This window comes from Nomascus leucogenys, chromosome 5 (genome assembly GCF_006542625.1).
Source record: "Nomascus leucogenys isolate Asia chromosome 5, Asia_NLE_v1, whole genome shotgun sequence".
In the NCBI taxonomy this organism is placed as follows: Eukaryota; Metazoa; Chordata; class Mammalia; order Primates; family Hylobatidae; genus Nomascus; species Nomascus leucogenys.
The window spans coordinates 59,442,456-59,464,846 of NC_044385.1; the positions used below are offsets into that span (position 1 = coordinate 59,442,456).

At 46.6% G+C, this 22,391-nt stretch overlaps 1 protein-coding gene across 3 annotated transcripts in view; it reads right to left on the reverse strand.

The window, feature by feature from the left end:
* SPATA13 (spermatogenesis associated 13) overlaps nt 1–22,391 on the reverse strand; it is a 153,652-nt gene that overhangs the window by 8,848 nt on the left and 122,413 nt on the right. For all 3 annotated transcript variants that reach the window (XM_030813237.1, XM_030813238.1, XM_030813239.1), the window contains 7 exons: nt 13,555–13,691; nt 11,427–11,606; nt 10,872–11,057; nt 8,640–8,819; nt 6,934–7,166; nt 3,318–3,447; nt 468–840 (listed from right to left, as the gene is read on the reverse strand). In XM_030813237.1, coding sequence (XP_030669097.1) covers nt 468–840; nt 3,318–3,447; nt 6,934–7,166; nt 8,640–8,819; nt 10,872–11,057; nt 11,427–11,606; nt 13,555–13,691 — 1,419 coding nt within the window. The remainder of the gene's footprint in view (nt 1–467; nt 841–3,317; nt 3,448–6,933; nt 7,167–8,639; nt 8,820–10,871; nt 11,058–11,426; nt 11,607–13,554; nt 13,692–22,391) is intronic.

Below are 22,391 nucleotides of genomic sequence, written 5' to 3' on the forward strand. Positions count from 1 at the left end.
GATGGTCACCATAGTGGGGTTCCATCTCTGGGGTCACACTGAGCTGGTTTTATTATTTATTCTTCATACCCTGCATGTGGCATCCAAAGTGCTGGATTTAAATGTTATGTGGCCACAGTGCAAGAGTGGGCCAGTTCCATAAGCCTCAATTTTCTCATCTGTAAATTGGGTATAATAACAGTAACCACTTCATAGGGATTCAATGAGACAATCTCTATAAATGGGCCACAGAATGTCTGGCACAAGGTAAATACTGAATAAATGTTGCCTGTAGTAACTACATCTGACATGGTCTGTCTTGTAAGTACATTCAGAAGTATTTAGGGTTTGCAGATCCCTTGTCTTTTCCCCATGGTGGGATTCAGCTCTGAGGGAGAAGGCTGGGCAGAGCAGGCCCATGGGAGTGGAGAATGAAGCTATTACAGCAAGCAGAGGCAAAGGTGCCTGCAGGGCCAAGGGCTGCTCACCCATCTCCTTGTCCTCCTGCACCCGCCTCCTTTCATCTGCACAGGCCTGCAGCCACCTTGCCTTGTCTTCTTGTTTTTTGGCACAAAACAAATAAACCTCGTCCGTGGTCCTACTGACAAGCTTGAAGGCATTTTTCACACTGAGGTTGTAGTCCTTGTCGCGCCCATCCCCCAGGTCCACAACCTCCATCTCATCCATGTCCAGCCGGCCCTTGTAGTACAGCATGTCCCTGCGCAGCAGGTCCTTCTTGCAGGACACCAGCTGGTGGTCAAACAGGAAGAATGTCCGCTGCTGGCTTTTGCCTTGCTTAGTGATTTTGGTCAGTTCCCCAGAATGAATCAATTCTGAGCTTCGGTCTAAGATATCCAGTCCCTGGAAGGATGAAAACACATCTTAAGATCTTCCAATTCTAGCAAAGCTGTAGTCCTAGCTACTTAGGAAGCCAAGGTGGGAGGATCGTTGAGGCCAGGAGTTTGAGACCAGCCTGGGCAACATAGCAAGACCCCATCTCCACATAAAATTTTAAAAATTAGCCAGGCATGGTGGCACACACCTGTAGTCCTAGCTACTTAGGAGGCTGAGGTGGGAGGATCCCCTGAGCCCAGGAGTTTGAGGCTGTAGTGAGTGGTGATCACGCCAGTACACTCCAGCCTGAGGGGCAGAGCAAGACCCTTCTCTCTAAAAAACAATCAACAACAACAACAAACAAACAAACAAACAAAACAAACTCCCAATTTGTATTCCTTCAGGTGTTAGGATATGGAAGAGACTCCTAACACAGAATCTTTCTCAGACTTCCTAGGTACCTGAGGCTGCCCACCACTTGTCCCCATTCACAGGTAGGCAGGGCCTCAAAGGTTATTTGTTAATAAACCTGGATTTATTGGTCTCCTGGTGCCTGAAATTTCTTCCTTTTCTTTTTTCTTCCTACTCACTAGAAAAATGTGACAGTGCCTCTGTGTTAGCTGAGGGGTCTTCCTTGCCTGAAGCCTCTGGTAAGAGGCATGCTGAATTAATGGAACCTAGTCAAGATCTGAAACAGCAGCTGACCCAAACGGAGCCTCCAAGAGTGAGAGCACACAGGCTTACATGTAAGAAAGCATTCATGTAGGGGACACAGTATCGTGATTATGGACCTGACATTATTTGTGTTGAGTATATGGCAGCTCCCTGGAATTGCAACTTGTTTAGGGTCATAGAAACAAAAGGCCAGACGATAAATTGTCAGCAAGAAATTAACTTCTGACAAATTATCCCCTAAATGTCAGCATCCAAAATCAAAAAGAAAAACACACTTTTACAATATTTAGGTTGAATCCAATCCAATGTTACTTTATGGTATTTGGTATGACACTGGCCCTTGTTAAATAAGGTTTGATTCTCCCTTAATCCCAGTCATACACAATATTTTTTGGAGGCAAAAGAGACTGACTCCAAAATAGTTCTTCTATTTACTTGCTCAGAGCAATTCTGTGCCCTAGATTCTTCACTTACGAAATAAGAGAGTTGGACTCAGTGTTCTCTGAGATCCTGCCCAAACTCCAGAAGTCTATAAGGCCCTTGAAATGTATGTGTTTCTCTCCAATTTTAACCACCTATAGCCTACTTCAGTTAAAAACCTAACTTCTTGCTCCAAACTTTCTCAGTCCTCTGGGAGAGTGAGTTCTGACCAATTAATAGATGTAAAATCAATGTAGCTTGGTCTAAAAACAATCTGAATGGCATCTGCTTGTTGTTCTTAATTTAATGGCAGTAGAGCACAGTGGTCACCAGCATAGACTTTGAAGCCAGGGTGCCTGCTTGGGTTTGAATCCAGCTCTGCTACTTTTGAGCTGTGTGGTCTTGGGCAAGTTATTTAACCTTTCTGTGCTTCAGTTTTCCCATCTGTTAAATGGGTATAATAATAGTGCTTACTTCATAGGATGGTGTAGAGGATTAAATGAGTTCATACATGTACAAATGGCTCAGATCAGTGCCATTCAGACATGTGGTAAACACATACAGGTGCTAGCTATTGTCACTGTTTTTATAAATACAGAGAGAGAGAGAAAATTTGTTGGACCATTATTACAGGCATTGTATTTGTACTCTTTCCTTTTTTTTTTTGAGACAGACTCTTGCTCTGTCACCAAGACTAGAGTGCAGTGGCACGATCACGGCTCACTGCAGCCTCAACCTCCTAGGCTCAAGTGATCCTTTCAACTCAGCCTCCCAAGTAGCCAGGAATACATGTGTATGCCACCATGCCTGGCTGATTTTTTTTACTTTTTGTAGAGATGGGGTCTTGCCATGTTGCCCAGGCTAGTCTCAAACTCCTGGGCTCAAGCAATTCTCACACTTTGGCCTCCCAAAGTGCTGGGATTACAGGTGTGAGCCACTGTGCCTGGCCTGTACTGTTTTATAAAACGCTCACAGTAGCCTATGAGGTGGATAATATTTTCCTCCCCAATTTATAAGATAAAAAAATTAATCTTGGCCAGATCATACAAGATTCACATGTGGGCAGGGACTCCAGAGTCCCCCATACTTCTACTACTATGTTATGTGGCTGCAACTAAAATGCCCTCTACTGTTCCCATGGAACTCCCTCTACGAGGAGAGACAGAGGCTCGGCAATAAATTAACTGCAGATACTCTTCAGATTTTATTTCTTATGGGGGTGGGGTATAAAGTAGTTGACTGTTAAATTCAACAATATGCCTCAAAATACATTTACCATTAATGGTATATATACCATTAAAGCCAAGAATATAAGATATTGACCATAGGATATTAAAGTGCATCTGCACCAGATCAAAGGTGCGGGAGGGGCGAGTGGCATGGGATCATGCGGGGTGCTTCCCACTTACCTCCCAGCCCACAATGGACACCTGCCAGCGAGCTATCTTGTCGATGCTCTCCAGCTTGCGCTTGCGCTCATTGATCAGACAGGCCACATTCTTCATGGCCTCATATGCTGCCTTTATGTTGCTGTAATCACTGCAAGATGGGAGGTTAATTTTAATCACATGACATGCACCTTACAAATGAGGACTGGCAAAATAATCACTGGGGCGCTTCTTCGTATACAAATGCTCTAGACAAAGTGACATTTACATCATAGCCACTGTTTCCCTTTTTCTTGTTCCCCTGTGAATAGACTACAGTCTGCATAGGTTAAGGGAGCTGACCCAGTGCAATTCAGAATTCTTTGGAATAAAAATGTTTTCACTCATTTCCCAGAAATCACAATGAATGACAGTAAATGCCACAAATAAATAAGTTTTAGTCATGGTGACAATGGGTGACTTTCATTAATACAGAAAGAACAGTCTTTATTATGGCTCTGATTCTCATATAACGACTCTTGTATATAAAGTACTTTAAAAATCACTAACCATTTTCAAGAGTCACTATTTGCTCTGAGTCTTCATCTTTTAAGCTGTTCGGGAAAGGACAGGAGAGGACAGGCACCTGAAGTGGTGAGTTACGGAAATGCCAGTATGGCATTCGCCTCACCAACAGATCTTCCCTTCTGGTGCTTTCCGTCCATCACAGTCACGTCAAGCTAAAATGTTCTCCCCAGGAGGGCCCCACTCCCAAGCCCACTAAAACTGTAGGCACCAGAAAAGCAGAAACTACAGTTTTAATCTGCACACAGGCTAGCATAGAGCATGTCCAGCATCTGCAAGCTTCCCATTCAGGTTTTGCTCAGCGTTAATAATGTGGGGCCACGGAGACCAACCATCCAGCTAATGAGCTATATTTTCCGCTTTCCCATGGCAACTTACAGGACAGACAGGGCCACTCCATCACAGCCGGAATGAATTAGAATCCTCCTGCGCAGCCATGGGAAAGCCTTGAAAGCAGATTCTATTGTCTATTTACCAAACACAATTCATCCCAGCTCCTAGGAAGTCCCCAGACACTGCCCACCAAGCAGACCCTGCCATCTTCAGAGAGGCCCATTCACACTCAGAAGTGGGGCAGAGGGCAGGAGCAAGAACGACACCACGGGCTGCCAAAATAATGGGCACAGAGCCCCCAAAGAGGACTCCAGCAACGAAGAAAGGGTCACAAAATACGTTTTTCTGGACAAAACTAAATTGTAATGGTTTTTTTTAAAAGAATTTTTGCTTTGTTTTACTAAGACAAGGAAATGGACTTTCTGTCATGTCGACTAATTTTTATTTTGAAAAAACCAAAATCTGCAAATGCTCTTGGTGAAAAATGCCCTTAAAGGAAGAAAATCAACTACTGAAGAGTGAGGCGTGGACTTCTGGACCCAGCTTTCCCATCTCAGAATGTACTAAGCTGCCTGCCCACATCTTTCAAGAAGTCTTTGCTTCTTAATTTTCTTATTAATTCTTTGGCTCTGGCTCCTCATCATGCCATCAAGACATTTTCTTAAAAATGTCTTTGAAAATCTGTAGAAGGTATTTACGACTACAATTTTTTTCTTCAATTTTGTGGCTCTCTTGACTTCACTGTTTTTCTTTTCCACTGAACTTTTCTGATTTCTCCATCAGAAAAAGAAAAAAATATATAGCTCTCTCTTCTTTTATCTCTCTCAATGAACTCCTTTTTCTAATTCCTTTAGTCCTAACTCTTTAGCTAACACCCATATCTAGTGTCTATTGTTCAGTGACCTGCTCTTATTCTTTACTTTCCAATCTAATTGTAAGAAGGCTCCCCCCGCACCCCCGCCTTTTTTTTTTTTTTTTTTTTTGAGACAAAGTCTCACTCTGTCGCCCAGGCTGGAGTGCAATGGTGCGATCTTGGCTCATTGCAACCTCCGCCTCCTGGGTTCAAGTGATTCTAGTGCCTCAGCCTCCCGATTAGCTAGGATTACAGGCGCCTGCCACCCACCCAGCTAATTTTTGCATTTTAGTAGAGACGAGATTTCACCATGTTGGCCAGGCTGGTCTCAAACTCCTGACCTCAGGTGATCCACCCGCCTCGGCCTCCCAAAGTGGTGGGATTCCAGATGTGAGCCATGGCGCCCGGCCAGAAGTTTCCTTTTTTAAGTCTGTCTCTCCACAGGAGTTCAGAGGCAGAGAGGACAAAAGAATTATGATTCACTCTCCACTCCCTGCAGGGAGATATTTAGCTGCTGAAACCCAGAACTGTTGTAGTTTGCCATAGAAATTTCCTCCTGGTACAATCCCTTCCCTCTTCCTCTTCTCATCAGGACCCTTTGAGATGACCCTCTCCAGAGCTACAGGTGCAGTTAAAGACTCTGTGTCAGGGGCATGGACCGTGTTTCGATTCTCATCTAAAAGAGTCAGCTTTAGCCTAGACCCTTGCACCCCTGGGTAGCCTGGCTTGGAGCCTGGCACGTAGCAGTTGCCCTACGACTATCCTGTCCCTGCTGGCCAGGTGAGAACTCAGAATTAGCCAAGCACTGAGGTACCAAACAGCTGGGCTGTGCTGTGATGACATTTCCCATGGCATGGAAAATGGGCATGCACATTCCAGTGCTGAATGGGTGATATGCCTAATGTATAACCACACAAACGCTTCTGTGCATGCACGAAATGATGGTTGGCTATTAAGGAAACAAAGGATAACTTTTGGCTCCCCCAGAAGAGATCATATGGCTAGGGAACAAGGGCGTGAGAAGGATCCAGAAACAACCAAGGCAGATAATAAAGACAGAGAGAGTGTGTATTTTGTTGCTTGTTGTTCAGGTGAAGCTGAGATTCAAACAACAGAAGTGTGAGTAACAAGAAGAGCTTAGTCAGGCACCAAGGAAGCTCGAAGGGAGATGCAGCATTCACGTAAGCATGAAGGAAGCCCTGTGCTCCCAGCAGGAGGGAACAGGGAGAAGACCAGAGAGTCGACACCCCGGTGGGTAGGGAACGGTTCAGGGCCCAGCAGGCGCCCAGTGCCCTGGTCTTCTCAGCCGCCCCATATGGGTTCGCACCCCTGACAATCCACACCCTTTTACAGTTCAAGCTTGTATGTGCCCTCACCCCTTCTATGTTGCTAAGTAGAGACTGCTTAGTAACTTTAGGTAAGCCACTTTTAAGTAATGTTTCTGCCATAAAGAATCCTGCTCTGAGCTGAGCTGCTGTGCATCAACCTCAAGGGTACAGGAGAGAACGAGAGTTATGGCTTTCCATTCACACTGGTCTGTTTCCCTCAGAAACGGTCTTTACTAACTACTGAGTACTCAAAGGCATGTTTATAAAATACAGGTAAGCAACATAACAATACAACAAAAGCCGCCATGCACTCGTGGCACAGCTCACGAATGACCCTTGTGTCTTCATAGCTCTAGGAGTGGATATTCTGGAGGCTCTTCAATCACTCTATTTCAATAGTTAATTGCACACATTCTGAACAATCTGAAAACTTCTCCCATGGAGCTCCCAAAGTGTTAAGGCTGACACTGATGCCCACCTATCACTGCTTGGGGTTAAGAGCTGCCTACAGGTAATGGCAGCAGTGCCCTCACCTTTGCCCCTTACCCGTGCCCCTCACCCGTGTTCCTGTGTGGTATACTTGAGCAGCTCGGCCAGCTGCAGCGGGTATTTGCAGATCTTCTGCACTGGTGTGAGCAGGAACCCGTCGATGGCGATGTCAATCATCTGCTGCAGCAGGCGGCAGGCTTCGAAGAAATGTCTGTACTTGCCCTGCTTCATGAGGTTGGCGAGCTCCAGGCAGGCGCCCGGGTGGTTGTTGCAGTACTCAGAATAGATGGCAAAGCCCTCTTGCTGGGAATGAAAAGTACAGCTTCGTCAGCTTCTGGGGTGCCTCTGGGACATGACAAAGACAGGCATCATCCCAGCCCTCCCTAAGGGACATTCCTAGAAAGGAGGAAGACGGCGTACTGCAAGAAGGACAGGGCATGAAATCCGCTGGCGCCCAAGCTGCCCTGCCATGGTTTCCACAAGCGTTATCTGGCCGGCAGGAAGGGATGCTTCAGCAGGCTTCTGAGGGGGTTGGGGATGAGGCTGCCCTGGAACTCAGCACCCTGGTCTCTTTCTAGCCTGCCTCACACTCATCCTGGAAGGTGGGGAGCAGGGCCTCTAACGTCCCCCTCCCACAAATTTTTTCAACTCAGCTGAAAACCATGTATGCAGTTTTAATGGTTGCTCATTCTTTGTGGTTTACAACTAGTCTTGTCAGGTTTTCCTCAAAAATGCCCATTTCAACACCTTCTCTTCCCAATTCTCTGCCGTCACCCTGGCTGGGCCTGCCACGACCCCTTCCCTGGTGGCAGCAGTACTCCCCTGTCCTCACTGTGAGACTGACCTTCCTCAGGCCACCACCTGGCCTCCAGCCTGTCCTAAGCTGGCTCCTGCAGGAAACTTCTGCACAGGCCACACAAGGAGGCCTGTGACCATGCCCCAAATATGCCCAGGTCACATATGGAGCCCAGCCTCCAGCTGACCAACTTAACGCAAAAACATTATGCCCAGTCACTTAAAATCTATCTGCCCCAGAGGACTCTAGACAGCTACTGAGCCCAGCACCCAGGAAGTGAAGGCACGGTGAGGCTGTCATTGTTATTATTATTACTCTTACTATTCCCTAGCTATTTGGGCTGGGACTAAAATCTTCCTCTAAATCCTTTAGCAGTAAGTAGTAATAGTCAATCTTAAGTTAAAAAATGATAAATGCATGTTATCACAGGAAGGTTCTGAGGCAGTTACAGTATCACAACCACACGTCCTGGAGCCACATGCCCGGGTCTGCCTTCACAGCTGCCTCTTACTGGTATGTGGCCTTGGGTTACTTACTCTCCGGGCCTTAGTTTCCTCATCTAGAAAGTGAGAGAGAGAATCGTATCTACCTCATAGCAATACACAAGCCAATATAAGAAAACCCTGGAAACAGTGTCTGAAACGTAACAGACACTTCCTGGATATTATTAGCAAGGACTCCATAGTTCTTATGGCATAACCCTTAGAAATTTTTAAAAAGTAATTACTCCAAATGTAACCCCCTAATTCCAGACTACATAAAAGGATTTTGAAAAAATGAACTTGGGACATTTAGACAAGATTAACTATACAGATTTTGTTTATATGATAAGCATATAAGATAGAAGAAACATCTCCTTTCTATGGAAGATTCATCTAGCAAACAAACAATAAAACAAAAGAGACGCCTGTTTTTTGTGGACATGCACTTCAAAATTATGTAAGCAGATGTTATTAATAATGAGGTAAAGGGTGACGCACATTTTGAAGAAAGCAAGATCCTATTTCACTTAAGTGAGGTTCCTCTTTGTTGTACTGTTTCTCAAGGTCTTTCAGAAACTTTCTTTGGAATTTGTAAATATCTTCAATGTTTCCAAAAATAGTGGCTAGCTGCGCAACGGTGAACATTCCTGTGTGCTTGCGGCACTGTCGGATATAGCCCTGCAAAATACAGAAGTAATACTTTTTATTTGGAAATCCAAATAAATTATTTGAATAGTACAGCTTTTGTAGGCCTAAAGCCATGAACTTGGAATGAATTTTAATTAAAGAGACTCTATGAGTCTCTGATGAGGCCATCGTACTTCCATGACTGCAATTTGCCATAGGTTTGTTTTAAAATAAAAAGAAAGCAAAAAGTCTCCTGTGGTTGGATTTAGGATCCAATAAACCATATAATGTTTCCAGAAACAAGTTTCAAATACCAGAGCTCAAAAATTGGTGTCGTCGCGTGTTTTTCCAAACTCTTCAGATAATCATTCTCCCAACCCTAATTCCATTTCACAGCCCAGGAGACTTGTCAAATGCAGAATGTCACTGCTTGCTAAATAGCCCATGCAGCTCTGTGCACTGTTCATCAGGGCAAAGACTCCTCTTACCCAAGGATTCCACCAGCACCGCCTTTCTATGGACAGCACCAATCTGTAGGTCTTTAATCTGAGGCTTGCACTAATTATCTGTGTGCAACACCATGGCTATACTATGGCTTAGGTAGGAGCTAGTGGGATAAGAAGAAAAGGCTGTACATACATGTAAACAGCTAACTCAAAAGGAGTTATCATGACATTCAATAGAATAAACTGACCATGGAGTAAAACACATACCAATGACGACCTGCTATGAATTTTAACAGGAAAACAATATAATGTAATAGTTCAGAAAAGGACAGGTTCTGGGGCAGACCGCCTGGGTTTAAATCCAACCCCACCACTTAACTTCTCTGTGCCTTGGTTTCCCCATCTGCAATGGGGGCTAACAGGACCTGCCCAGTGAGAATGCTGTGGTAGCTGAGTTAATCCAGGTGAGGGGTGGCAAACAGTCAATGCTCAATAATTATGGGCAGTTCCTCTTATTTCCCTAAATGGCACTGCAGACCTGCTTCTTTCGCCACACACTCATACAGAACGAGATGGCTGGCACAAAGAAGCTAAACACTGGCATGTCCACACAGCTGGCTAATCCGATTAGAGAACGGGCAGTTCTCTGACTTCAACTTGTCTTCAGCACTGAATGGTCAGCGTTGAACTGATAGTGCAGATATCAGCATTCACAGCTAGGAGAGCCGTAATGAGCAGACAGGGCGAACAGCAGTGTGGTGTGATGCTCGTACACAATCCACAGAAGCATAAAATACCACAGGAAGACAAAACCCTTTCAAGTGCACCTCTATTAATGACAAGTTCTCTGAAATCAGGATAAGACTATAAAATAACATTTGTTGCCAAGTAGAATAGCATGACAATAGAATATAGCCTTTCATATGACCAATATAAAACCATCATTTTTTCCCATCTGTGTCTAAATGACTCAAGATCTCATCTGTGAGTTGGTGATTAGATGCAGTGGGGTTGCAGATAGGGACAAACATTTGACTCTTTGTAAAATCAAGTGAGGGTGTTGCCTTCAATGAAAGCCATTCTTTGCAAATAATCTCAGGAATTAGGTCCTGATAGAGATAGTTGCAGAGTACACTTAAGAGAGGGGCCGGGCACACTGGCTCACGCCTCTAATCCCAGCACTTTGAGAAATCAAGGCAGGAAAATTGCTTCAGTCCATGAGTTCGTGACCAGCCTCAGCAACACAGTGAGACCCTGTCTCTATATAAAATTTAGAAAACTAGCTGGGTGTGGTGATGCATGCCTGTAGCTCTAGCTACTCGGGAGGCTGAGGAGGGAGGACTGCTTAAAGCCCAGGAGTTGGAGGCTGCAGTGAGCTATGACCACACCACTGTACTCCACTCTGGGTGACATCTCTAAGAAAAGCCTTGTCTCTGAAAAGAGACCCTGACTCTAAAAAACCTCCACCAACAGCTAGGACAGCCGCAGCACTCAGACTTAGCAGTGCAGAAAGCAGAGGCGGAGGAATGAGCAGTGGACAAGTGTGTACATGTGGGAGTCTGATGGGGGGGCGGGGGGTGGAGGTGGGGAGAAAGCCCAGGCACCTCATGTAGCCTCGTACTGTGACCCTCAGTGAGGTCCCAGCCTGGCGTCCCACCTCGCAGATGTCCCTGAGGTGTTTGATGTACACCCGCTCGGTGTCCATGATCTCCCGGATGACGTTGGTCCGCATCTGCTGCTTGTTCTCGCAGTGTCTGTGGCGGCTCTGGCTGGCCTCCTCGTCCTGCTCCTCACTGGGGGTGCTGCTGGAGTTTTCCGACAGCTCCTCCTGATTCACTCGCAACTGCAACCCACACACGGGACAGGTGACTTGGGGCAGGGGAGGGCAGCATGGAGCAGAGGCAGGAGACCTCCCAGGTTCCTACTTTCCTGTGACCTGTTAGGAAGGCAGCCTGGCCCTCGCCTGAGTCTCATGGCCTCAACAGGACTGCGGCTGTACCAGCAGGCACGAGGACCACAGAGAAACACTGAGCAACTCGCTTGCCTTCCTTTAACATTTTTGCTCCGACCCAGCCTAATTTCTTACAGGTGTGACTTGCATGTCAGATATCAATTACAAAAGAACTGACCTGATAAAAGGCGAGTTCTGACCTGAAAGGATCCTGCAGCACCCCCAGATACTTTGGAAAAGCTGCAAGCACCCCATACTTACTCTGACGAAGCTCGCGGGGAACCAGGCTTCCTTATCTTCGCTGCGGCCCCACCACCAGTCCTTGTTGGAGGCTTCTAGAACCTGGATGACATCCCCGGCTTTGAAGCCCAGTTCCTGGTCGTCCATGGTCACATGGTCCCACAGGGCTTCCGCGCAGACCACGTTGCCATCACTGATCAGCTGGAAGGAGACGATGGGGTGCGCTCAGCATAGAGCACGAGTGGGCAGGATGGTGAGGGAGCCACTAGGTGCACTCTCTCAGGGTGACACTGGTATCCTCTCACTTGGATATGCTGGTGGCATTTGGTCCACACTGACTATGTGACTGGTTACACAAAGAGAACCCAGGAGAACAGACTAAGAAAAAACAAAGTCAGGAGGGCATCTCTACCTGCTTTTAAACAAAGCCCTTAAACTGGGTGTGGTGACTCACACCTGTAATCCCAGTACTTTGGGAGGCCAAGGTGGGTGGATCACCTGAGGTCAAGAATTCAAGAGCAGCCCAACCAAGATGGTGAAACCCCGTCTCTACTAAAAATACAAAAATTAGCCAGGCGTGGTGGTGGGCTCCTGTAATCCCAACTACTCGGGAGGCTGAGGCTGGAGAATCGCTTGAACTGAGGTGGCGGAGGTTGCAGTGAGCGGAGATTGTGCCATTGCACTCCAGCCTGGGAACAAGAGCAAAACTCTGTCTCAAAAAAAAAACAAAAAACAAAAAACCCAGATGTGGTGGCACATGTCTGTAATCCCAGCTACTTGGGAGACTGAGGCAGGAGAATTGCTTGAACCCGGAAGGCAGAGGTGCAGTGAGCCGAGATTATATCAATGCACTCCAGCCTGGGCAACAAGAGCAAAATGCAAGAAAAAAGGGAGGGAGGGAGGGAGGAAGGCAGGCAGGCAGGCAAGCCCCTTTTTAAAAAAGTATTAGTTGCTCACTTAGCAGCAAGTCAGTTATCTAGCAAACTTGAATTCTGAACTATTTGCTCCAAAAATGGTTTCTGGCAGCCGTACTAGATGTCACAGAGCCAAGCCTACTAAAGTTATGCACATATGCTACTGGAAGTCCCTCACGTCTCCCTCCAGTGTGGATCATTCATACTTTATTCACAATTCGAGTAAGTTTTGCATCTAACTTTATACTTTACAGCAATTAAAGAGAACATAGCATGATCCTGGGATCGTTAACAATTAAAAAGTCAGGAACAGATGTGGCTCCTCCATCCACTGGCCACGGGAGCAGGTGATTTTGCACGTCTCCTTAGTGCCCAACGATACACATCACTGGCCATCTCAGTAAAGACGCTGACTCACTAAGGAGTTATGCTCCACACGTTCTGCTCAAGAACGCCAAAAGCTGGAGGTATCTTCCAGAATGATTTCCTAAAAAAAAGCTAAAGCTGCAGAGTGGCCAAAGGAACACCAGATTTGGAGGGAAGAATACATGGGTACCTCAGCTCTGCCATTCGCCAGCAAGTAATTAGACATCTTTCCTCACAGCGTTGACGAAAATGTGGAAAATAACCATAATGTCCGCTTCTTAGATCAGCTGTGAGAATTATACGAGATAGTGGAAGGGAGGGTATTCTTTCATCAAGTGGAAAGCACTGGCCGAACACTGATGGGGAGCTGCTCTTCCTTACCTAAAAAGATGAGCTGCCTCTACCCAGAAAGCTTAATCCCATACATTTTCCTGGACAAGGTCAGAGAATCACAGTGTTGTTCTTTCTTTATTTTTGAGATGGAGTCTCGCTCTGTCGCCCAGGCTGGAGTGCAGTGGTGTGCTCTCAGCTCACTGCAACCTCCACCTCCCAGCTTCAAGCAATTCTGCCTGCTTCAGCCTCTCAAGTAGCTGGGTTTACAGGTGCACACCATCATGCCTACCTAAATTTTTTGTATTTTTAGTAGAGACAGGGTTTCACTATGTTGGCCAGGCTGGTCTTGAACTCTTGACCACAAATGATCCATCTGCCTTGGCCTCCCAAAGTGAATCACAGTGTTGTTTTAATCAGAGTTCCAGGTTTTCGGACATGCTTAGTAAAGAAGAACTAGGGAACAAAGTCAGAAGTGGTTGTGGACCCTGAAAAATCAGGTATCCCGTATCCACCACTGTCGTGTGGAATTCCAGTACCTCATTGATGGCCAGCTGCTCACCGCCGGGCTGCAGGTACCGAGGGCTGGCCTGGCAGAGGTCTTCATAGCTGAAGTCCTCCTCACTACCGTTGTCATCCACTAAGGCAGAGGGCTCAGTACCTCCATCTGAAGAAACTAAAACATACAAACCAAAGGCATGACTTAAGACACAGCTAACAAGAGTTTTTCATATGATGAAAAAATTTGGTAACATACTCCCAAGGGAAGGTAATTATCTGTATCTTACTCAGAATAAGAAACTGTTAGAAAATGTCTACATTACTCCAAAGTTAAGAGCTGCAGTTAAGTGTGACATTAAGTGAGAGGTGGAATGTTAAAGAGTATATTGCCAACACAATACCATTTGCAGAGTGAAGACCATTAGGGCATTATGTGTAATTTGGTCGGAAGTCTGTGCTCCAAACTGGATGTTAACAACATAAATATACATAACAATGCTGCCAAGCAATGCGCTGGAAAGCTGAGGAGGTAAAAAAGATGAAAAAGATGATCCAATAATCTGCTTCCATCCTTTATCTGCAAGGCAACAGAATTACTAAAACCAGTACATCCCAACAGCGTCTCGAGTAGAAACGTGCCATCATTCTTACTCTCTGTACATATTTGAAAGGCTTGGAACTCATAACATGAGAATGAGGAATTATATAGTACTTTTACCAGAAAAGAGAGAGAAAGATCTTTTAAGGATGCAGCTTTTTAGATTGGCCACCCTGGTAGTCAGATTTTCTTTCTTGGGAAAATGAACCACTGTTGGCAAAGCCAACGATCTGTCACTGAGCAGTCTCTTCTTTCAGACTCATGACCTCAGTCCTCCTGTGCAAGTTCAGGGATGTCTCCATCACTCTTTCTCCACTTGATCTTAGCCAAAAGGCCGAGAAGCAATCTATTACTATTTTTTCCAACGGAATGACTGTCCCGTGCTGGGGACAGAAAGCTATACAACAGATGACGCTTGTCTTTAAGAGGATGCAATAAAACTCGAATTCTGATGACTGCAGCCAGGAATTAGAAATACAATAGGGAGAGTCCGAAGCAAGTGGCAGGATTTTAAAGAGAAAGGGATCCTCCCCAGTCAGGGAAAGCCTTCCTGGAAGAGGAGCAGGCGACTCAGAACACTGCAATAGCCCGATCGCAAATCAAAGGTGGCTTGATTCGAAGCACATGCTCCACAGACTCTCTGCGCATCTCAAGAAAGACAAGACTGCAAAGATCGGGGGCACACAGAAGGGCCTCACAGGCTAGAGTTCATCCCAGGCTGCTCTTTCAGGGTTCCGAGAAAGGAAGCCACAGGACCTAAGTACAGTCCCCTCATACGACAGAAAGAGAAGAGGTTTTAGGGTCACAGAGGCTGGTCTGAATGCTGGTCCTGCCCTTCTGTGGACCTAAACCAAATGACTGCATTTCTCAGAGCTTCATGTCCTTCTTTTCGAAGAATCAGGTCACAGAATGCATGTGAAACTCTTAGCATCCTTGACAATAGCTGGAACTCCACAGAGAGTGCTACTGTGGTGACGGTGTCCTGCACGATGAGGGCTCGGCTAAACTACGTGGAGGAAGAGCTGTTGGGGCAGAGCCTGGGGCCAGGGAAGCCAGCTGGGGAGAACAGAGGTTAGTGGCAGTGGGCAGCAACAGGAGCTGCCCCAGGAAATGGCATCAGGAACTGAGATCCATGTTGGGAGGCCAAGCTCATGCCTGCAGCAACAGAGATACAGTCAATGATGTTTTGGAAAAATTCCAAGTTCCCTGGAGACTTAACAAAAAGCAGAGGCCTGAGGGAGAAGCTGGTATGCCGGCAAGGACAGAGGGCTGGCTGAAGGTCGCCCTGGGATGGTGCTCCACGGGCTTGCTTTTCTCAGGGACTTGGCAAATCCATGTTTCTAGTTACTTGACTAGAAAAGGACTGGCCTGGTTTCTGACTGAAGAGTTCTTTCTTGGGGAGATGTTTTATATTCGGATCAATCCAACCTGCATTTTCTATGCACAGCTCATCTTACCCACACTGGCCATGTGCCAGGTACTCGGCAGACACACGTCCAGCCCCAGACCCCCACCCCCCACCACCATGCTTGGCCTCCTGCTCCCCTTATGCCTCTCCTCCCTTCCCTCCCCTCATCATTCAGCCACACTGCTGTCACAAGCAACCGATTCTGTAAATAGAGCCCAGGAATCTGACACTAGAACAATGATAAACACGGAAGAAGATCCGCAATAATGGAGGTAATCAACATTGCAGAAGTAGTATTTCACGCACCAGCATTTTAGGTCTTCCTTGCCAAGCACAGACAGGGATGTGATGATGAGGAGGAGTTCAAGCTCATGCACTGGTGATGCAAGGAGCTCTTGAAGCAGGATGGAGGGAAAGCAGGAAGGTGTGCACATGCTGCCAGCGGCGCCTCTCCCAGCCCGGCCCCAGCCCCTCTCTGAGACTGTGCTCAGGCCACCTCCCACCTGGCAGCCCCAGTCCTGTAAGCCTGAGCTCTGGACACAGCACCTGTGAGCAGTGCCCACTGAGCTGGGTCTGCTCATGGGCTCTGGCTTTCCAATTGCTTCCCCCTCTGCCTGGCGTGCCCCTCTCAGAGAAATCACAACATCCCAGCCACCGTCACCTCCTTTCCAGAACCCTCCTGTGATTCCAGGGGAACCAGCTGCTTACGTCCATGATAGCACACACCACAGTGAGGCATGGCCCATGGGTCTGCACCTGTGCCCTAGCCGTGAAACCACCCAGACAGGTGTGGGGGACACCGCGACAGCCAGGGAACCTTGGAGCAGCTGACAATGGAAGCCAGGGGAGAGCTCTCAGCGTGGACAAAGTCAGGGTTCCAGGCTCTGAGTGCATGGTGCCAGTCACCCTCTACCCACCTCCACTCCCCTGCCTGGGCCCATCCCCAGTCTTGGTCAGGAAAGGTCAGGGCCTGTGTCTGCGAGGAGAAAGTGAAAGTGAGCTGTCTAAGAGACCAAGAGATGGGGATGGGGGAGTGTGGGGGAGGAGTAAATTCCTGGGCCTAAGCACAAAGCCAAGAGGCAGAAGAAAGAGCTCCACAGCCTTGGTCTTGCCTTCTGGGCCCTAGCTTACCTTCTCATTAAAGGAGAGGGGACGGTTGTCAGGGCATGGCAGGGCCTGGCGCCTCAGGAGAAGGGAGTGCACCCTCGGAGCACGAGGGGGTGGGCAGCAGGAAGCCAGCTATGCATGTGTGTATCCATGTCTGTCTTGCTGGGGGTGTGGCTGGAGGTCTTGAGAAAGCCAGACCTGTGCTGTCTGAGAAACACTAGAGCCTGAACAACGCATGGTGACTCTTTCGTTTTAAATGTAACTTCTGCTTCCTATGCTAGGTCAGGGTGCGTACAGGCGGAGAGCAGAAGGTCACCTAGTCTAGTATGCTTCACTGGTGTGTGTGTTTGGGGGTGGGTTGGGGGATGTCTTGAGGAAGCACATCATTTTTTTCATGCATGAGTATGTCTTAGACTCCAAGGGAAACAACACTGAAGACAAAGGCCTTCTCTAACCCTGGAGCGGCTGCCCAGACCACGAGGCCCAAGAACTGTGCTGCTTACTGGCTGAGATATCCTGATGCCCCTGGGTGTGCAGAATATACACAAAGCCTGGGTGTCTAATGCCTAAAGCAGCAGGAATCTTCCAATTTTAGCAACCACTGATCTGGCACTGTCTGGTACCAATAGCATCTTTCCTTATCAATTTAAACCATGGTTGAGCCAAAAAAAAAAAAAAGTGAATCTCAGCAAAATAAAGGCATTGGGGCTTCCCACCCATAGCAAAGCTCTGAAAAATGACACTTTCTCCTCGAATAACTGAACAGTGTCTTCCAAGGGAGCATTCTTTACCATGATCTAGCTATTGCTGTGAAAATCAGTAAAGAAAGAAAAAAAGCCGGTTGTAATCATGTATAAATTCACAATTAACAGAAGTCTATTGAAAAGTGGTAGACCTTTACAGGAGGTACCAGGAGAAAACCCTCTGGACAGAGACATGGACTGGAAATACTGACTGTTCTCTGAGTTCTTCATAAACACTTAGCAAAACAGCTCTACCGGGGGTAGTGGTACGCACCTGCAGTCCCAGCTACTTGGGAGGCTGAGGTGGGAGGATGGCTTGAGCCTAGGATTTCCAGTCTGCAATGAGCTCTGATTGTACCACCAGACTCCAGCCTGGGCAACAGAGCAAGACTTTGCCTCAAAAGAAAAAAGTAAGGAAAAAAGACAACTCTGGCTGAGGTTAATCACAAGAGAGGTTTCAACAGCAACTGTTTCAACATCATGGATTAGTAGTTAGCGACACTGTGGAAGCCAGATGGCTTGAAGCGCTCATGGGTCGGCTGACTCAGTCCTGGCCAGGAGATGGGGGGGCAGAGGCCAGGGGCAAGATACTTGAAACATGGACGAGGGAAAGTCATGGCGCCTGGAGTGAAAATTCCTGGGTGAATGTCCTTGCTTCACTAACTTCCTAACTAAATGACCTTGGTGCAAGTCACTTCGGCTCTTTGAGCTTCAGTTTTCCCATCTGTAAAGCAGGCATTAGCCTGTATGTTTTATCTATTCAGAGGTTATTCTTCCACCTCTCACATCCCACGACCCACTCACTGGCAGATCTGACTCAAGTTCCTGAAAGTGTCCAGGATCTGGCTACCTCTTACCCCTCTGCCACCACTCAAGCCTGGGTCCCCTCCCACCACTTAAGCCTGGGTCCCCTCCCACCACTTAAGCCTGGGTTCCCATCCAGCTTCGGGCTCCCTCCAGCAGCCCCTCCTGGTCTCCCTGCTGCCACCCCTGCCCCCAACAGGCCATAGCTGCCAGAGCGATGCTGCTAAACCATTCCTAGACTGGATTGTGTCACTCATCTGCTCAGAATCATCCACAGGGGAGACTGCCAAAGTTCTTGAGACTTCTCCCCAGATACACCGTGCCTCCTACCCCTCTCCAACCAATGGGCTTTTGTTTTTTTTTCTTTTATTTCTTTTATTTATTTATTTTATTATTATACTTGAGGTTTTAGGGTACATGTGCACAATGTGCAGGTTTGTTACATATGTATCCATGTGCCATGTTGGTTTGCTGCACCCATTAACTCGTCATTTAGCATTAGGTATATCTCCTAATGCTGTCCCTCCCCGGGCTTTTGGCTGCAAAGACTGCAGGCACTCCTTGCCCAGGGCCGCTGCTCCGTGTGCCTGACAGCCCTCCCCAGGTACACACACACCGGCTCCCTCTCTCACCTTCACCATCCCACTCAAAACTACAACCCTCACTCTCACTCCACTGTCTCCCCTGGTTTAGTTTCCTCCATAGCATTTGTCACCGTCTAATGTATTCTGTTCACTATCCAGAATGTAAGCTCCAGAAAGACAGTAATTCTTGTCTGCTTTATTCTTAACTGTGTTCCTGCCTGGCACACATGGGAGGCAGGGAAGGAAGGAAGAAAGGAAGGAAGGAAGGGAGGGAGGGAGGAAAGGAAGGAAGGGAGGGAGGGAGGGAGGAAAGGAAGGAAGGAAGGGAGGGAGGGAGGGAGGGAGGAAAGGAAGGAAGGGAGGGAGGGAAGGGAGGGAGGAAAGGAAGGAAGGGAGGAAAGGAAGGAAGGGGGGAGGGAAGGAAGAAAGGAAGGAAGGAAGGAAGGAAGGAAGGAAGGAGGGAAGGAAGGAAAGAAATACAGCATGTGGACTTCATGCAAGGCTTTGGGGTCAGATGAACTTGCCTTCAGATGATAGCGATGCACATTTTTTTCTTTCCTATATTTTTCTTTTTTGAGTATGAGTCCTTGGTCAAGTTTCTTTCTTTGTTTTTTCACCTGTTGAATGTGGATGATAATACCCATCTCTCAGGGTTGTTTATACATTCTGAACAAGTACTTGTTATTGGTGTGCTTTGAGCCTCAAGTGGAATGATGATATATGAAAGCACCCTGTAAATTGAAAAACAGTATAGAATTGCAAGATGTGGCTGGGCATGGTAGCTCATGCCTGTAATCCTAGCACTTTGGAAGACTCAGGCAGGAGGATCCCTTGAGCCCAGGAGTTTGAGACCAGGCTGGGCAACATAATAAGACCCATCTCTATAAATTAAAAAAAAAATTAAAAATAGAATTGCAAGATGTTATTTTATCAGGTGCCTATAATGTGCTAGGCACTGATTTAAGCTGAGGTGAACCGGCTCATATAATCCTCATGACAATGCTACACGGGAGGTACTGTCGGTTGTCCCCATTTACAGATGAGGAAACTCAAGTCCCAATAACACACAGCTGTGTGCAGGAGGCCCAGGCCATCTAACTCTTACCCACTGGGCAGAACTGCCTCCTCCAGCAGTAGCTGTTACTTGTAATAAGACAAAATGATATTAAAAACAGTGTTAGTATCCAAATCTGTGTGTTTTGCTCCCATTCTGGAGAGCAGCTGTGTGTCCTGCCCTCCGTTCCCTTACTAACCCTTCCTTCCAACCACCAATCCCTGCTCCCAGTGGGGCCTGTCAAGGACCTGATTCCATTTTCTGGTTGTATCCTTTTCCCTTCACCACCCTAACTACTTTCACGATTTTAAAGTCCCTTAAAGTTAATGGCTCCTGTGTTCCTGTCCCATAATTTAAGTGTGTTTTATCGAGTGGGATTTCTCAGTGTCTGATGTCTAGACAGAAGAATCTTTGTGCTATGCTTTGATGCTTCGTCCAGGCCTGGTGGTTTTCTATGATTCCCCACGCTTACTGTCTAGGTCGCTTACCATCTTAAAGGACAGGACAGACTTAAAGGAAAGGAGAGACGTTTGATTTTTGTCTTCCCAGCCCCTAGCATAGTACCTGGCATACAGAAGGCACTCAGTATGTGATTTCCAATTGAACTGCAAATTGCTGATGTGGAAACTGAGGTTCCAAGAAGTTGAGTCATTTATCAGGGCTACACAGGGGCTGGGTCCGAACCAGGATGGGAACCCAGGTCTCTCTGACTCCCACCCCTGTGCTCATCTGAGATTCTAGCTAGAAAAATCCCTCAGCCAGTCTTCATGACTCTGTTTCCCTCCCCAAGCCATCCTATATATTACTTCCAAGGTGAACTTCTTTTTTTTTCTTTTTTTTTGAGATGGAGTCTTGCTCTGTTGGCCAGGCTGGAGTGCAATGGCGTGATCTCGAGTCACTGCAAGCTCCGCCTCCTGGGTTCACGCCATTCTCCTGCCTCAGCCTCCTGAGTAGCTGGGACTACAGGTGCCCGCCGCTATGCCCAGCTAATTTTTTTGTATTTTTAGTAGAGATGGGGTTTCACCATGTTAGCCAGGATGGTCTTGATCTCCTGACCTTGTGATCCGCCCGCCTCGGCCTCCCAAAGTGCTGGGATTACAGGCGTGAGCCACCGCGCCTGGCCCAAGGTGAACTTCTTACAACAGTGGTTTTATGATGTCACAAGAAATGACATGAGAGTTGTCTATTGCTTCATGACAAAATTCCTCTACAGTGTATCCTCTCTGTAATCTGACTCCACTCTACTTGAACACTTTAAAGTGTCACATACTCTCAGTAGACATTGTTCAATTACGAACTGCTGATGGGAAAACAGCAATTTGCAGTTCGGCTGAAAAATCTTAGATGCAGTAGTCCACAGCATGTCAGAGCCTATGCCAGCTCCGCTGGGCAGAGTTCCTCACAATGGCCAGACCCACAGGCCGGTGCTGCTGCCTTCTTCACTTCTTCATGTTCCATTCCTCACTAACTTCAATAGGCTTTGATCCTCAACTACAGATGAAAGTTAATAATGATGTCTTCTTATCTAGGGGAATTTGGATGCTGTCAAGCTATTATAAATTCTCAAAATGTATGTCACCAAAATCAGGAGAAATGAATAGATTATAATAATTAAAAAGTAAATTTTATTGTTTCTTTCTTCCTATGTGATGAACATGTAACATTAAATTTTACCATCTTAACCATTTTTAAGCACACAGTTCCAGTTCAGCAGTGTCAAGTATATTCACACTATTGTGCGACAAAACTTTCATCTTGCAGAACTGCCACACATATTAAACACCAATTTCCTCTTCTTCCTCTCCTGTTCCTTGGCAACCACTTTCCACTTTCTGTTTCTATGATGTTGACTACTTTAGATACTTCATATGAATGGGATCATACATTATATGTCCTTTTATGGCTGGTTTATTTCACTAAGCATAATGTCCTTGACATTCATGTGTACCAAGTGTTAGAATTTCCTTCTTTTTAAACACTATATAATATTCCATTGTTTGGTTAGCACGTCTATTGATTTTTAAAAAAGGAAAAAACCAAAAATATTCCATTGTGAGTATACACACCACATTCTGTTTATCTGTTTGTGGGTAAACATTTGGGCTGCTTTTACCACTTGGCTATCGTGAGTAATGTGCTACCAACTTTTTGAGACCCTGCTTACAACTCTTTAGCATACTTGATCAAATGGTAGTTCTAGTTTTAATTTTTTGAGGACCCTCCATACTGTTTTCCACATGGCTGCATCATTTCACATTCCCACCAACGGTGCTCAACAGTTCCAATTTATCCACATTCTCACCAACTGTAGTTTCTTTTGCTGAAAAAATAGATGTGGAAAAAACATTTTTTGGGGGAGGGGTGGGGGACAAGGTCTTGCTCTGTCGCCCAGGCTGGAGTGCTGTGGTGCGATCTCGGCTCACTGCAGCCTTTGCCTCCAGAATTCAAGCGATTCTCCTGCCTAAGCCTACTGAGTAGCTGAGATTACAGGTGCGTGACACCACATCCAGCTAATTTCTGTATTTTTAGTAGAGATGGGGTTTCGCCATGTTGGCCAGGCTGGTCTCAAACTCCTGA